The following is a 15,731-nucleotide window of genomic DNA, read 5'->3' as shown; positions in this document are numbered from 1 at the left end:
GCATGCACAATGGATAACAAAACATTTTGAAATTCAATGGCTGATTACTGTCCTTGATTTGCTTCTTCATATTTCTCTGCATTTCCCTGTATCATGTTTCCACATATTGTTACATACATACATACATGCATACAAATGTTTCAAGCACGGGCATTAATGCCCTTCTAGCTTGCCAATATACCAAAACACTTGTTCCCATAATATGTCCAGGCTGTTCTTAAAAATATCTAAACTAGTACTTGCTTTAATGTAATTTGGTAGTCTGTTCCAAGCATCAGCTACTCTGTCAGAGAACCAATTAGTACACTTCTCACTCCTATAGAATCTTCTACATAGGTTATCTGATGATTCTCTAGTAATTTTTGATAACCCCAAACATTCCCAGAGGTAGTTGTCCCTAAATGCCCTATATACCTGAATAAGATCTCCTCTTAGATATCTGTAAGAGACACTGTACAAGTTCAGATATTTTAGTCTTTCATAATAACTTAGATTTTCTCATCCATGGATGCCCTTAGTATATTTCCGCTGTACTCTTTCCAGTTTATTCATGCTTGTTTTCCTATAGGGTTTCCATATTGTTATTCCATACTCAAGTTTGGGTCTAATGTAACTAACAACCAATGACTTCATTATGTTTGATTTCCTAGACTTTATAAATATTTTATACAGTCTATAGTTCTATAACTATCATTAGCCAATTGGTTTATATGATTAGAAAAACTCATAGCTGAATCTACCCATATACCTAGGGCCTTAAATGAGTCAACAGTTTCAATCACTGTGTGCTGCATTAAATATTCACCTTTCAGTTTATGTCTCCCAAATCTCATATGCTTAGTTTTTGATCTACTTATCAACATATTATTCTCGTGTGTCCAAATTGTCAATTTAGTCAAATTATTTTGCAGACATGTCTTATCTGTAACACTTGTAATCAGTTTACCCAATTTACTCAATTTGAAATCATCAGCATATAGACTGTAGAACACCTCAGATGAAAAAGTAAGGTCTGAAAGATACAATCTAAACAAGTAAGGGCCTAGCACAGAGTCCTGTGGGACACCTTGACTGTAATCAAGGATTTCACCTGCCCAGTTTTTGTGTGATACTTGCCATGTCCTATTTGTAAGCCATGCAGCTATCCATCTTATCAACAGTATATCAATACCTAGTTGTAATAATTTATTGATCAGTGTTTTGTGCATGACCCTGTCAAATGCTGAAGTTAAATCTATATAAATCACATCACAGCACAATTTTTCATTCATAGCTGTTATTATATTGTTATAGAACATCATGTTACAGGTGGTAATAGATCTATTTTCAACATATGCATGCTGATATATGGTTTCAAGTCCCAACCTATCCAGTTCTGACAATAACTTATCCAGTAACACCTTCTCCATTATTTTTCCACAACATGAAAGTAGACTTAAGGGTCTATATGATTCTGGGTTTGTCCTACTCCCCTTTCCCTTAAAAACAGGTTTAATAAGTGTATGTCTCCAATCTTGAGGAATCTCCCCATATTTATGTGACCTAGTGAATAATAGATGTAATGGCAGTGTAAGTTCTTGCTTAAGTGCTCTCGGGTCATTGTTACTTATTCCATCTCCTCCCTGTGCTTTGTTTTGATCCAGTTTGCACAGTTCTTTTTTAATATAATCTATTTTGATTCCAGTATCTGGGGTTACCTGGATGTCACTAGGACAACTTACCACCCCTTTTGTTGAGCCAAGCTGTTTTGCGTAAGATTTTATAAATATATCTATAATCTGTTGTGTCTGAGAATAAATTTTAAAATCTGCATACAGTTTATTAATTTGTGTATCTTTACTCCTTCCACATATTATGTATCTATAAAAAGTTTTCCTATTATGCTCAATATCTTTATATAAATTTTCTTCAAAATTTCTTGATCTTGTCTAACACTATGCTTAATCTGTTTGTCCAGCTCGTTTATTTCAGTTTTCAAAGTTGTAGTTCGACCTCTCTTCCATTTCTTATATTTTTTGTCTCTCACCTTAATCAGGTATCTTGTTCTTATGGAAATATATCCCCCGATGTTGCGTGCCTAGATCCTGATGTTAAACATTTTTTTTGAATTTTTTTGCACTCAAACAATTTATCTTTCAAAACTTTCCACATTCCATCTGCAGTTTTTTCCACTGAACACCTCACTCCAGTTAGTTGTGTATAGTAACTGTTTTGCTTACCTATAATCTGTAATTAACCTTCTGTGCATTGGCTTAGATTTCAGTTTGGCAGAATTATCTAGCAACAAATTAACCTTTATGACACCATGATCACTGCACATCAATGGTGGTAAAACTTGACTTGAAGTTACAGTAATTTCTTTGGGGAAACAAACAATATCTAGTATATTCTGTCCCCTGGTAGGTTTTTTTACAATCTGAAGCATTTGTTGTTCCTGAATATACACTGTGAATAATTTCTTTATTAACGTTGTTGAATCAATATTATTCCAATCTGTTTCTGGTAAATTTAAGTCCCCAGCTAATATTATTCTTCCCTCCTGTATTTCATGTAAAAAATGTATAAATTCCTCTAGGTCATCTACACTTGACTTTGAAGGTCTGTACACTCCAACAATAGTTATATGTTCCAGGGTTGTCTTTATTGTCACAGTTACACAGTCTATGGTATTGATGTTATCATTGAACATGTAATAATCACAAGTCTCATAGCTATCTTTAATCCCTATCATAACACCTCCACCTGATTTTTTGTTAGAATGTCTGTTACAATAAAAACATTTATATCCCGACAGAACTAGATTCCAGTCATTGTTCTTGTAACCATGTTTCACAAACTATAACAACATCAATCTTGTGGGAACGTAGCACATTTTCTAATAAAAAACTTTATTATTAATGCTCCTAGCATTAACAACCATCAGAGATGCATCAAATCCTTCTATCTGTGAACTGTTACATTTTTGACCTGGCAAAAATCCTGGCAAGTGTTTGTCAAATATTGCAAAATATCTGCTGCAAAAATTCTCTTCCCTGATGTAGACAAATGCACACCATCCGGTCTGAACACATGTGTGCCCAAAAGAAGGCTTGGATGCTCTACACATTTCCATTTTTTAAAACAGGACATTTTTCCATGTAGGTGTTTATCCAAAAAATCTTTTCATTCACAGTGACCTGTTTGTCCTTTCTATAGGTGATTTGTGAAAAATATGTCCCAACACCAGTACAAGCTATACTATCTAGGAGGGCTGTCAGCTCCCGACTAACAGTCCAAGAATTTTTGTTGGTGACATAATTTGTACCAACATGAATAAAAACAGATCTGTACTTCCTTACATTAAGGCGTTCCAAGGCTTGTTTCAGATCTTCTATTTTTGCTCCTGGCAAGCATAACACTACTCAATGTTCATTATCATCTCTGCAACTATAAGTATCAATTCCTCTAATAACTGAATCTCCAATTACAAGAGTATCTTCACTGACCATCTCTGAAGAATCTTCAGCTTCTAATACAGTTGTTTCTGCTCTATCAGTTGTTATGAAGGATGGATCTTCATCACTATTAGTCTTATTAATTTCACTGTTTTCATTGTGTATTAAATTCTCAGCCAGCTGGCATTGTAAATCCACAGCTTGAGACATGTAGTCAACATCTCTTTCTCTTCTTTTTTCTTACAGTAATGTTCTTCAATCCTTCCACATTCAGTTTTAATTTCTTCCTTTTCACCTGCCCTTTGTTGATAACACATATTTAATTATGGTTGATATACTGTAGTTCAGCTCCAAGGATCCTGTATTTGACTTTCAGATTTACAAACAATTGTTATTTTATTTCTTATTTGATTGTACATTTTTCTTTAATGTCTGTAGAACACACACTTACTGCTCAGCATGTAGTCAGACCAAAAGAAGTCAGACTATATTTTTTAAAATATGGAGATATGTCTGTAGCCATATCAACAGAATCTTAATACATATTTGATAAATCTACATACAAGCAAGGGTGACAGAAATATGAGATATGATAAAGCAAACTATATGATAATAACTAATGACAATTTGATTCTTACAAGCTGTTGGACGCCATTTTGTGCTGTTTCCTGCAAATTTATTTTCTTAGCATCCTATGTGTTTGCATGGAAAAGAAAACACCAGTGCTACTGAAGTGGATACTTGACAATCATTATGACAGATGAGATGTGCTGAAACATTGCACTAGTGCTGGTTTCTTTGTATGTGACACAAAATAATAATACTTTGAACAATAATTCCTTTGAGTTGATGGAAAACCTAAGCTATACATGACCTATTACAAAGCATAACACTTTTCTGCATAATGTTGTGACTCCTTTGTCCTTTCTTTTTAGATAAGAAAAATAACTTTAAAAAAGTGGAAACCAATAATCTCGGAACAGACTATGATTATGGCTCAATCATGCACTATGGAAAGTAAGCAATTAATTGTTATTTTACTGATATTGTATGATAATTTCTGACAAATTATTCTATCAAGTAGCACAGTGACAGATACGTTATTAGAAAACAAGTATCATATGCAGCTTATTACTTAGTAACTGCTCTGCTTTTAGAAGTTATAGTCATTGTGTTTAGTACCTGTACATGACTGTTATATAGGGATCAGTGGCAATAAATTGCTCTGGTTGTATTCATTACTGTCTCATTTAGTGTTACTGCTTAGTGACTACTCTGATTTTACTGATTAAAGCTATTGTGGTCAGTGCTCAGTGACTGCCCTATGTGCAAATACATATGACTCTACAAATTAGCTGTATGAAGTTAGCAGTTGTATCTTAAGGACGGTGATTGTACTGTGGTGAACAGCTCTAGCTATGGTGTTCAGCCCCTAGCAATGTCTGACCCTAAAATGTACCTCTATGGTATTAACATTCCGTGTTTACATTTAATGTTCATATTGTGATATACACTAAAGCTACAGTGTGCAGCACTTAACAACTCTTCTGCAGCATGTGTAAGTGACCTGTGTGATACAAGGAGTTGTAACACTACAAAGCAGTTGTGTGAAATTATCATTAATTTGTACAATCTAACCTAATTCTGTTTTTTCACTAAGTAGTGCTACATTATATGCCAACTAACCTAACTTCACAGTATCACCCTAAATACTTCCTCCCTAAATCTTCATGGTCAGTTGTGGCAGTCTCCCTCCAAGCCCTGAATGTTACTGCCAGCCATTATCCTCCACTCTCTAGTATCAAGTCTCACTACCCTGCTCTCATCACATCTGTGGTCAGTTTGATTGCATTAGTTATTCTAATGCACTGTAGCAGCTGCCTTATGCTTAGTGACGCTTCACTTCTTCTACCAGTTGACAGAAGAACGTGTGAGAGATATAAATGTTTGAGAAACCTGTGGCAAACTTCTCATATCAAACTAAGCATCATGCCTCCACAACACCAAATTAATTTCAACATGTGACTAAGCCCATCATTTATGCTGAAGGTAGAAAGAAACATTTTACAAAACACAAAAGAAGACAGTCTAAAAGAACTGAGTCTCCAACACATAAGGCAACATGTACTCCCTCTTCTTTCAATCATATTGCAAACCCACATAGTTCACTCAAGTCCAGGAAAACAGGCCTATGCCCTTAAGGCCCACTAAGATTAATTCTACACAAGGAAAAGTTATAGTTATAGATAACTCTATAGTTAGGCTTTAGTGATTCCACATTCACCAGACTGAAAAAAGAACAGAGTAACTCTAGTCTGTTTCTCCAGTGTCGTGATCCATAACATCATAAGGGCCCAAAGATTTCTTAAACATGGAAAATGTGAAAATGGTGGCCCATCTGGGAGTTAATGACTGAGGCTATCCACCCAAATGTACATGCAGAGAGACATGATGGAATCTACTACGTATGTGTTAAAGTCAGGAAAGACACTGGTCTTGAGCAGTCTCTTGTCTTCACCAATAAAAATATGACTGGGGCAAATGTGATAGGGAGTGTATTCTGATGCATGGGAATCACTTTGAGCACTTTTAATCAAGCAATTTAATTAAGTAATTATAATGTGTAAATTGGTTTGTATATAAAAGACTGCATTTGTGGTGTTTGATTTATTCCTTGAAGCCAATTTGACCCAGGTACCAGAAGCACCAGTAAAGTTTAGTTTTTGCAGTCAGTACTGCCTTGGCTCTGTTTTTTTTCACTGTTCCCTATCGTCCAAATCTTGCCATAGAATGGATGCACAGATTCAGATTTCTGGATGGAAATGAATGAGTCATAGGGAACTTGATTAGCGCAGGGATGCCCATCTCATGTCTTCACGTCTCCAATGAAAAACTTCATCAGTTGAGTGAAGGTAGACAACCCATCCAGCAGGTCTTGGGGGGATAAAAATAAAACAAGAAAAAAATTATCTTCTTGATAGGTCACTTCAATTACCCTTTGTTAACACACACGTGCACACACACTCACACACACACACACACACATATATATATATATATATATATATATATATATATATATATATATATATATATCTGCGTGTGTGTTTGTATATATGGGTCCACTTTGTAATTTCGAAATACTGAAATCCCGAATTTCGGTATTTTGAAATCACAAAGCTGAAACAACCGCGAAATTCAAAATCCCAAAACTACGCTACTCATACAGTACACACATAAGCAAACACAAAACTTCCTCCCACAATCAAACAAATGCATCTACACTACATATAAACAGGGGGCAAGCTGCCCTGTGCCTCCACCCCCCCTACTTATATATTTTATCTCCGAGATTGCACAATCAGAAACACAAATGAAACTCACACACACACACACACACACACACACACACACACACACACACACACACACACACACACACACACACACACACAAACACAATCACAGTCACAACACACACTTACACACTCTAAAGCCCCTAACCAACACACTTACACACACAGACTTACCTAAATTCAACTGAAACACCCACACACTGCACCAGCGGAAGTGGAAATTCAACATCTCCATGCTTCGGGATTTTGAATTTTGTGCTTTTGCCGGTTTCGGAACTTTCAGTTTTCGGCATTGTGATTTTGAAATACTGAAATTCGGGATTTCAGTATTTAGAAATCACAAAGTGGAACCGTATATATATATATATATATATATATATATATATATATATATATATATGTGTGTGTGTGTGTGTGTGTGTGTGTGTGTGTGTGTGTGTGTGTGTGTGTGTGTGTGTGTGTGTGTGTATGCATACATAAACACACACAAACACACTGGAACAAACTGTAAATCTACTCAGTAGAGTTTTTGATATCTTCACATGATACTTAGCAACCTAGCTTCCTTCTGTACTCCATCACACAAACTTTATCCCCTATATACAATAGTAAATTCAGAAATAGACCTCGGTGGTAAAACTCCTGTATTAATATATTGCATAGTAAAGGATGAATAATACTGTAAAGTTATAAGAAATCCTCATTGCCCTACCAAGGACTACCCTGAAACATGCCAGCAAGGAGGTTAACAGCAGTATTAGAGCATGTAAAGCACAGCATAAGTATAAGGTCTCTGCAGTTAGCAAAATAAATGACAAATATTTCTTCAGGTTTGTCAGGAAATGAAGGAATATGTCCAACAATGTACTGTGAGCTATTCTATATTAACATCTCATATTCCAGGCCCAACAATTTAGCCAATATGACAGCAGACAAATTTTGTACTAACTTTGCCACGGCAACCAATATTGTTACCTCCACTATCTCTGACAAATTTGCTTATCCTGAAATCACCTTGGAAGAAATCTTAAAATCCCTGTCAAAGGCTAAAAAATAATACTTACATGGGACAAGACAACATACCAGATACATTCCCCTCAGTGGCATGTATACAGTGTCCAGGCCTCTTCTTAAATTGTTCAATGCCCCTCTCCATAGGGTTTGTGAATGATGCCTGGAGAGCAGCCATTGTGACTCCCCTATACAAGGGTGGCCACTATTCATTCCTGGGTAAATATTGACACATCAGACTCATAAGCCTTAAATGCAAAACAACTTAACTGATTTAGACCCCAATTAGTTTAGCTTTGTGAAGGATTGGTCCTTTCTTTTTGAACTTACTAAGCTTCTTTCAAAAGATTACAGAGGCTATGACACATGGTCACTCCATGAACACTGTCTATCTTAATCTTTCCAAGACTTTTGACACTATCACCATGCTGTTCTTACTGAAAAGAATAAAGAAATGTATTGTAAACCCCTGCCATCATCCACTGGATTGCAAATTGACTATCTCACCAATTCCAAGTTGTGAAAGTTATTGGTACCCTCTATGAACATAAAATTGTAACTAAAAGGGTACCAGAGAGATCACCACTGTGCCTTCTTCTGTTTTGGCATTTATTTGTCAGACATGCAAGCCAATGTCCCAGCAGTGTGTGATTGATCACGTATGGTGATGATTGCAGGATGGGTATTGTTAGGCTGTTGTCACCAAATACTTAGCAGATTCTGCAAGGGCTGGGATATGCTTAGCTCATTTACTGAAAATGGTCAACTTCCTACACAAGCTATCGCTTCTTTCTCAGAGTGCAGTGACATTTCATATCCTAAGAGAATTTTTCATTTGCAAGAGTCTAGCCAGGCCTCCAGGCCTAATCTGTCCCCTTCCAGGCTGCTGTTCAGTTGGCATTGTGTCTTATCCCTTATTGTTCACTTCATGGTGAGCCCACACACAAATTACATGCAGTTTTCCTTGTCTGAACATGACACGCAGTTAGCAGACACTCACTGGTAAGCATAACCCCCAGGCCTGCTCTAAGGCTAGATTGTGGTATTCCTGTGCCTTTGGAGGTTATCTTCATCTGTAAATTAATGATTATAGGTTAATATTTTTGGTCAGGCCTTTTTATCAGACGCATTTCTTAAGAATGGCCCTACCAGAAGCATAAAACTCCAGGCAGCATAAGGCTAAGGATCAAAGAGAGGTGCAGACCCCTCTTACACAAAGTCATGATTTCACCAACTACACAATAGCTGTATGCAATTCATTATTTTAAAAAAGGCTTGCAAATCTCCCTAATCACATAGTATGAATTTGTTATTTTTATGTATTCAAAACATTGCTCTCAAAGAAATGTGAAGAGTCTACTTGATTTTGCTGCGGTGGTGGTGCTGCGGTAGCGTTGTCACCTCACAGCAAGACAATGTCCTGTTTGATTCTCAGCTAGAGCGTCTTCTGTGTGGAGACATGCGTGAATGGGCATACCTTCGTTGAAGGTTGTGTGTCAGGGCTGGCAACTCGGCACATAAAAATCTTCTGCCAATCATTAGCGGACCGGAGTTCCGCTGTGGTGATCCCTAACAAGGAAAAAGCCGAAAGACACAATAACAACAACATCAGTGTCTGCAGTACATATCTGGATTATACTGCCTTATCAAAGAGCTGGTATAGCTTAAGAGAATTGAAGTGAATGGGTAAGCGTGGAACATGGAGGCTCAGTGTAAGTCTGCTCAACACATTGAGGGTCAGAGTGACTACACTCAGTACATGACAGCAGAATTTGATTATGCTCAACACATGGAGGTTTGGAGTGAGTATAGTCAGCAGATCAAAGTGAGTATACTCTCAATGCATATGAGACTGTGTATGCTCAGCATATGGAGGTCAGAGTTTGTATACCCAGCACATGGAGGCTCAGACTGAGTATGTTTATCACATAAAGGCTCAGAGTGAAAATACTGAAAACATGGAGGCTCAGATTTAGCGTGGTCAATGCATGAAGGCTCATAGTGAATGTACTCTTTAAATGGAGGTGCAAAATAAGAACATTTAACATATGGAGACTCAAAATGAATATCATTAGCACATGGAACATCAGAGTGAGTATACTGAGTACATGGAGTATCACACTGAACGTGCTCATTAAATAAATGATTATGCACACCTTACAAATACATCTTTAGGCATGACTGGCAGATACTAAAGTGCTATACTCACACTCAGAACTGAAAGCAGATAATGCATTTGTGGTCAGAGATCTGTATAGCATAAGCTGCAGCAAGTTGCATGCTATAATTCTAGCAAGTTTTCTTTTTTTTTTATCCTCAATCACAAGAAAACCTTTTTTTGATTCTCAGTTTAAAGTCAGAGTGGGGGGCAGATCAGAGAACAGCACAAGGTGCACGAATGGCTGGCTGGCTACAGTTCTCATGGTGATTAGCTGTCAGTTCATTTCTCAGAATGGGTGCTTTCTGTACAGATTCTGACTAGCCTCTTTGAGTCTGTAGGGAGTTTTTCTAGATGCTCTGGCTTCCTGCCACATACAAAATGTGTGCTGCAAGTGAAATGAAGTTCCTGTAGACTGAAAATAGGTGTGTGTGTGTGTGTGTGTGTGTGTGTGTGTATGTGTGTGTGTGTGCCACCTGTGGTGGAATGGTACCTTGTCTGAGATAAGTTTCTGTATCTTACACGCACTGAAAACAATGATAGACTCCAACTTCCCCCAACCCTAAACTCAATTTAAAGTAGATTATGTGGGAGAATGAATTAAAGCTTGAATAATATTGGCAACATACACTAGCAAAAAATAAATGCTTTCTCTTTATACAGCTGTGTAGTTTACCTTTCTCATGTCTTCAGGATTTGCGATTGTAACCCTCCAAGATTTAATTTTGAGGTTGAACTTAGCACACAGCAGCTGCTAGGAGAGTTATTTGCATTGTTGGATACAAAAACTAAATGGATACATTTAGTTTAAATGTAAATTTTTATTGTTGATATTGCATAGTATTCATATCTTGTGGTGTAATAGTCATCAATATGAGGCAGCAGCATACCTGTCAACCTCTTAGAGCAAGAAATCTGGGCAAATCTACAAATTATGGGGACACAAAGGCTCAAAAATAGTGACACTTTTTAAATATTGCTCCTACAAACTTTGAAAGTTGATAGAATAACAGGCGTTGCATTAGCATGACTTTTCTGAAGGATATAAAGTCTGAAATTCAGATGTCTGTCATTCTTTTCTGACTTCATTTCTGAATGATTTGCCATTAATTTCCAGAAAACCACAATTTTGTGAGAAACATACCAAAACTATGAGTAAAAAATCTGGACATTCTGCAAATGTCTGGACAGCTGATATGTATGGGCAGCAGTGATCCAGTCCTGCTCATCTCTTCCACTACATATTTCCTGAATGCCATGATGGTTGCTATGCATGGCTTCTCTGTATTACAAATCTAAGCTGCTGAGCCACAGAGCATCTTACAGCTGGGAAAGTTTGTTCACTGTGAAGCAGATGCACAGGCCAGATCCACAACCATATATACATGATATGTAGTCTTATGTTTTATCAATGTTAGGTATATTTAAGCACCCTGAACGGCAATATGAAGTACAGTATTATTCTGTGTGATCAACATTCTGTCATGCACTGTAGTACCAATTAGTACCAATCTAAGTACCAATTCTTACATCTAAAATAGACTGACATACCAGTTCACCTTGCTTATCTCATTCAGCGTCTGACTTTCATTTTGGTGGCATTATAAACAGAAGCCCTTCATTTTTATTTTTCATTTATTCTGATAATGGCTCAGTTAGTTATAATAGCAATAGTACTTATAAATAAAAACTTTGCATGTCCTTCTTCCTTCATAGTCCTTTTGTGTACTGACCAACCTAGTTCCACATTGTGTAAATGAAAACTATCTGAATTTCACAAAAATTTAAAGAGGAATTTAAACCCGTATTTTTACATTAGAGCCAAAGCCTTACACCTCTATGCAAAAGGCAAACACAGCAAACGTTTAGGTCACTGCACATTTTAAAAATGGGAACTTCTACTGCCATGACCTCATTCAAAAAAAAAAAAAAAAAAAAATGAGTATAATTCCATATTCACTCATGTATTTTTAATAAAAATTTAACCTGTTTCTTGATCAGTTAAGCCCAGCAGACAGATTGTTCTTTTTCAGAGACAATCCATGAGAACTGTCTGAACACATGACTTGCTCAGAATTACAGAGTAGGCAAAAGAAGGTGACAGGAATCAAACCCTGTAGCCAGGTCACAGGAAGTAGCTTAGAGCTTTAGTCTTCTGTACTAACTGCCAGATGCATCTAATCTTGGATTAACTTCAAAAGCTTGAAATACTGAAATCTCAAATTTCAGCATCTTGAGCCCAAGAAGTGGAATCCACAAAACAATGAAAACTAAAAACCGCGAAATTCAAAACCTCGAATACCGGAAGTTTTGAATTTCATGGTTTTACTACAGAAACAAACACACACACACACACACACACACACATATACCATCCACCACACAAACACACATAATCACTCTACTACATGAAAGCGGGGGGCAAGCCCCCCTGTGCCCCCATCACCCCCCTTACTTAAATATTCTCACTCCGAGGTTGCACTACATACAAACACACACAAAAGACCACCACACAAGCTACTTTCTCTTCACACACACACACACATCACAGCAACAAAACACACTGACACACACCACAGCCCCTACCCAAACCCCTTAACACACACACACACACACACACACACTTACCTGAATACATAACCATAGCGGAACTTTAGAAGCGCAAAATTTAAAACCTTCGGTATTCAATGTTTTGAATTTCGCACTTCTAAACTTTCTCTATTATGTGGATTCGGCTTCTTGGGCTCGAAATACTGAAATTTGAGATTTCAGTATTTCGAGCTTCTGAATGAAACCCCTAATCTCACCTTATTACCTTCACCTGTCTCAATATATACATTTTTTTAAGTTGTTAAAAAAAAAATCTCTGTTCAATTTCCATTAAGTATATTCTACCCTCTGTTGTATCTTTGAGAATGCTGAAATACTAGATGCCAGGTAAATACATTAACACTGAAGTGAGCATTTTAGATACAGGTGTAGAGTTTGGCTTCAAAGAGGAAATTCACAAACATGGTACACACTGCATATGGAAGGGCACAGAGAAACTTGAAAAGAAAGACCAACTTCCATTCTGAAGATAAGTAAACTTTAGTAATGTGGTATACTACTCACATTACTGTGCAAACTTTTATGTAAATGAGTTATGTAGCATGAGCAAAAGTGGCATTATGATCAAAAGAGACAGATGTAGTATATGCTAAAGTGGCCCATAGTAATAGTATTGTGACACATTTACAGAGAAGCAGGTGCAGACTGGCATACTTTTTGTTGCTATGGAAACACGGACTGTGAATCAAGTGCTAAACCTTACCACAATTTGCAAACTCCTTATGGTAACCCTTTCTGAGTCAGCCTACCCTTCATGTTAGGTACACAAATAAAATATGACTATCATGTGCCTCATATAAATTGCCACTGGTATTGTATTAAGTACAACAGTGCCTCAGTGACCACACACACAAACAAGTGTACCACAAAATTCAGTTAAGTTTTGTCCATCATATCCAGTGTATAAAGCTGCTGCTACCGCCATACACAAACGACTCCCACAGGTACTAGCTCACTGCGCTGACAGCAGCATAGAACAAACCAGCTCATAACATATCAGGACTTTCTGTTTTTGTGATGTCAGTGGCAGTGTACAAAAACATTGATATGCAACTTAGTAGTAGGACTGATGCCTTTTCAAATCCTCAAATGCTTGAAATGAGACATTTTTTACTGAAAAGGGAGATTTTGTAGAATAATTCATACCTACAACTAGCATAAATGAGTGAACTTCAGTTTTTTTTTTTTTTTGCCAAATGAAACTTACTGTTGATCAGTCTGAGTTGTTTCTATTGTTGTATCACACTAAATTGCTTCAAATTCAAAATGATTACTTTATGTAAGTGGCAGAAGACGCTTATAAAATAATTTTGTCCTAGAATCTGAGATCTTTTGCCAATGTTTGTGTTTTTTCTATGACAGAACTACCCACATAGAAAATGTCTTTTGTAAGGAAGGACAGGTGGTGACCCTAAGAAGTAACAGTCCAGAAGAACTGGTAATGAGCCCAATAAAGGTTAATGAGTTTCTGAACTGTATTATTCATTTCTGTATACTACAACCAGCAACAGTGATTCATGCTGCGTACAAGCAGTCAGTGCCTGGGTTACTGAACAGTCTGCTCTTAAATGGCTGTTTGTGCATTCTGGTACTATAACATTCTAGTGTGCACGTAACTGCCCTGTCTTCAGCCTCTGCTGTCTTAGTCTACCCCAAAAGCCTTTTCTAATACTCATAGAAAAGGGTGCAACATGGAACCCTGCTGTGCATCTTCAGCAGTTGTTAAATTAATAAAAGTTAAAATAGGGAGAGTAGCAGATGAGTTTCTCGGCAATACACACTATCAAACCTTGGAAAAAAGGCGCCAACTGGAAGAATTCAAAAATTCCGGAAATGTTTCACTTCACCGCAAAGCAAATCAAACAAATTTTCTTCGTTTAGTTAACAAGGCTCGTGTGTAGCTCAATTATATATCCAAATAAAACAGCGATGTAACAGCAATAATGCAGTCCATGAATGCAATATATTAAAACTGTTATTTATTAGAACAAGTAATCAGGCAAGCGCTTTCACCTGTAGGCTTCATCAGGTCAATAAAACAGAAATTTCTAATTACTACCTTTATAGTTTTAGATCATGACATCACTTCCTTGAATACAATTGTTAAAAACTATGTTTTTAAAACCTAGCATATAGGTTAAAAAACTTGGTATTATGTCAAAATGCATAATAAAGCATCATAAACAATTTAAAACATAATTTGCAAACAAAAACATAGCCCGTACTATAACTATATAATTGAACAGTTTAAACAATAAATGCACAAGTTGCATTTCTAAAGCATGGGTTGCTGAAGGCAGTAATGCGCATTCTAATTATGCAAATGTACAACCCTCGGGTCTTAAAATGTGATCTAACAAAGGACTCTACTTAAGCAATTTGTAAAATAATTTGTATAAATTAAGGATTCTTTATCTCTCACTATACTAAAAAACCTATACTAATATATTCATATTTAATTAGATATACTCTGAATTGTTTGAGTATATATTATGACCCATTCATAATGAAAATCAATGCCATTATTTTAAGATTATTGTGTGGTAAATGTATTCACTACACGAAGAACAGGATATAAGCTAATAACATATACTATAAAAATATATAAAAATAATATCATGGCCAGTTATAAATTAAACATCAACCCATTTTTATCGTCTAAAACCAGCTTATATTATATGTAAAAATATGCAATATTAAAGATGTCCCACACTCATTTTATCCTAATAAATAAATATGTCATATATTCATAGTCTAAACGTAACAACGTCTATGCTGCCGTTTATATCTCAAATACAATTGCTGCTAAAAAACATAAAATGTACGAAGCAACAACAGTACAAACATATTATGAACATAAAAACAGTAAAATATATTCAAACTAATCTAATATGAGGACTCAAAATTAGTATAGCTGCCATGTACACCAACAAATATGCAGCTATAAATAGTATTAAATTTTAATAATGTTAAAGTGCTTAGCGCAGTTTGCTTTATCATAAGATATATAAAAAGCCTCTATATAAGAAGCAAAATGACCTAAAATGCCATATACCTTAAATAACGCCATCGAATGTACAACTATAATTATGGAGATATTAATATAATGATGTTAAAATTCAAGGAAGTGATGTCATGATCTAAAACTATAAAGGTAGTAAT

At 36.2% G+C, this 15,731-nt stretch overlaps 1 protein-coding gene across 2 annotated transcripts in view; it reads left to right on the top strand.

The window, feature by feature from the left end:
* LOC122811103 (low choriolytic enzyme-like) overlaps positions 1 to 15,731 on the top strand; it is a 298,499-nt gene that overhangs the window by 240,711 nt on the left and 42,057 nt on the right. For both annotated transcript variants that reach the window (XM_044082680.1, XM_044082679.1), the window contains exon 9: positions 4,370 to 4,451. In XM_044082680.1, the coding sequence (XP_043938615.1) occupies positions 4,370 to 4,451 (82 nt within the window). The remainder of the gene's footprint in view (positions 1 to 4,369; positions 4,452 to 15,731) is intronic.

This window comes from Protopterus annectens, chromosome 9.part0 (assembly GCF_019279795.1).
Source record: "Protopterus annectens isolate FY-2018-M chromosome 9.part0, PAN1.0, whole genome shotgun sequence".
Lineage (NCBI taxonomy): Eukaryota > Metazoa > Chordata > Ceratodontiformes > Protopteridae > Protopterus > Protopterus annectens.
This window is presented reverse-complemented; position numbering and strand designations above follow the sequence as displayed.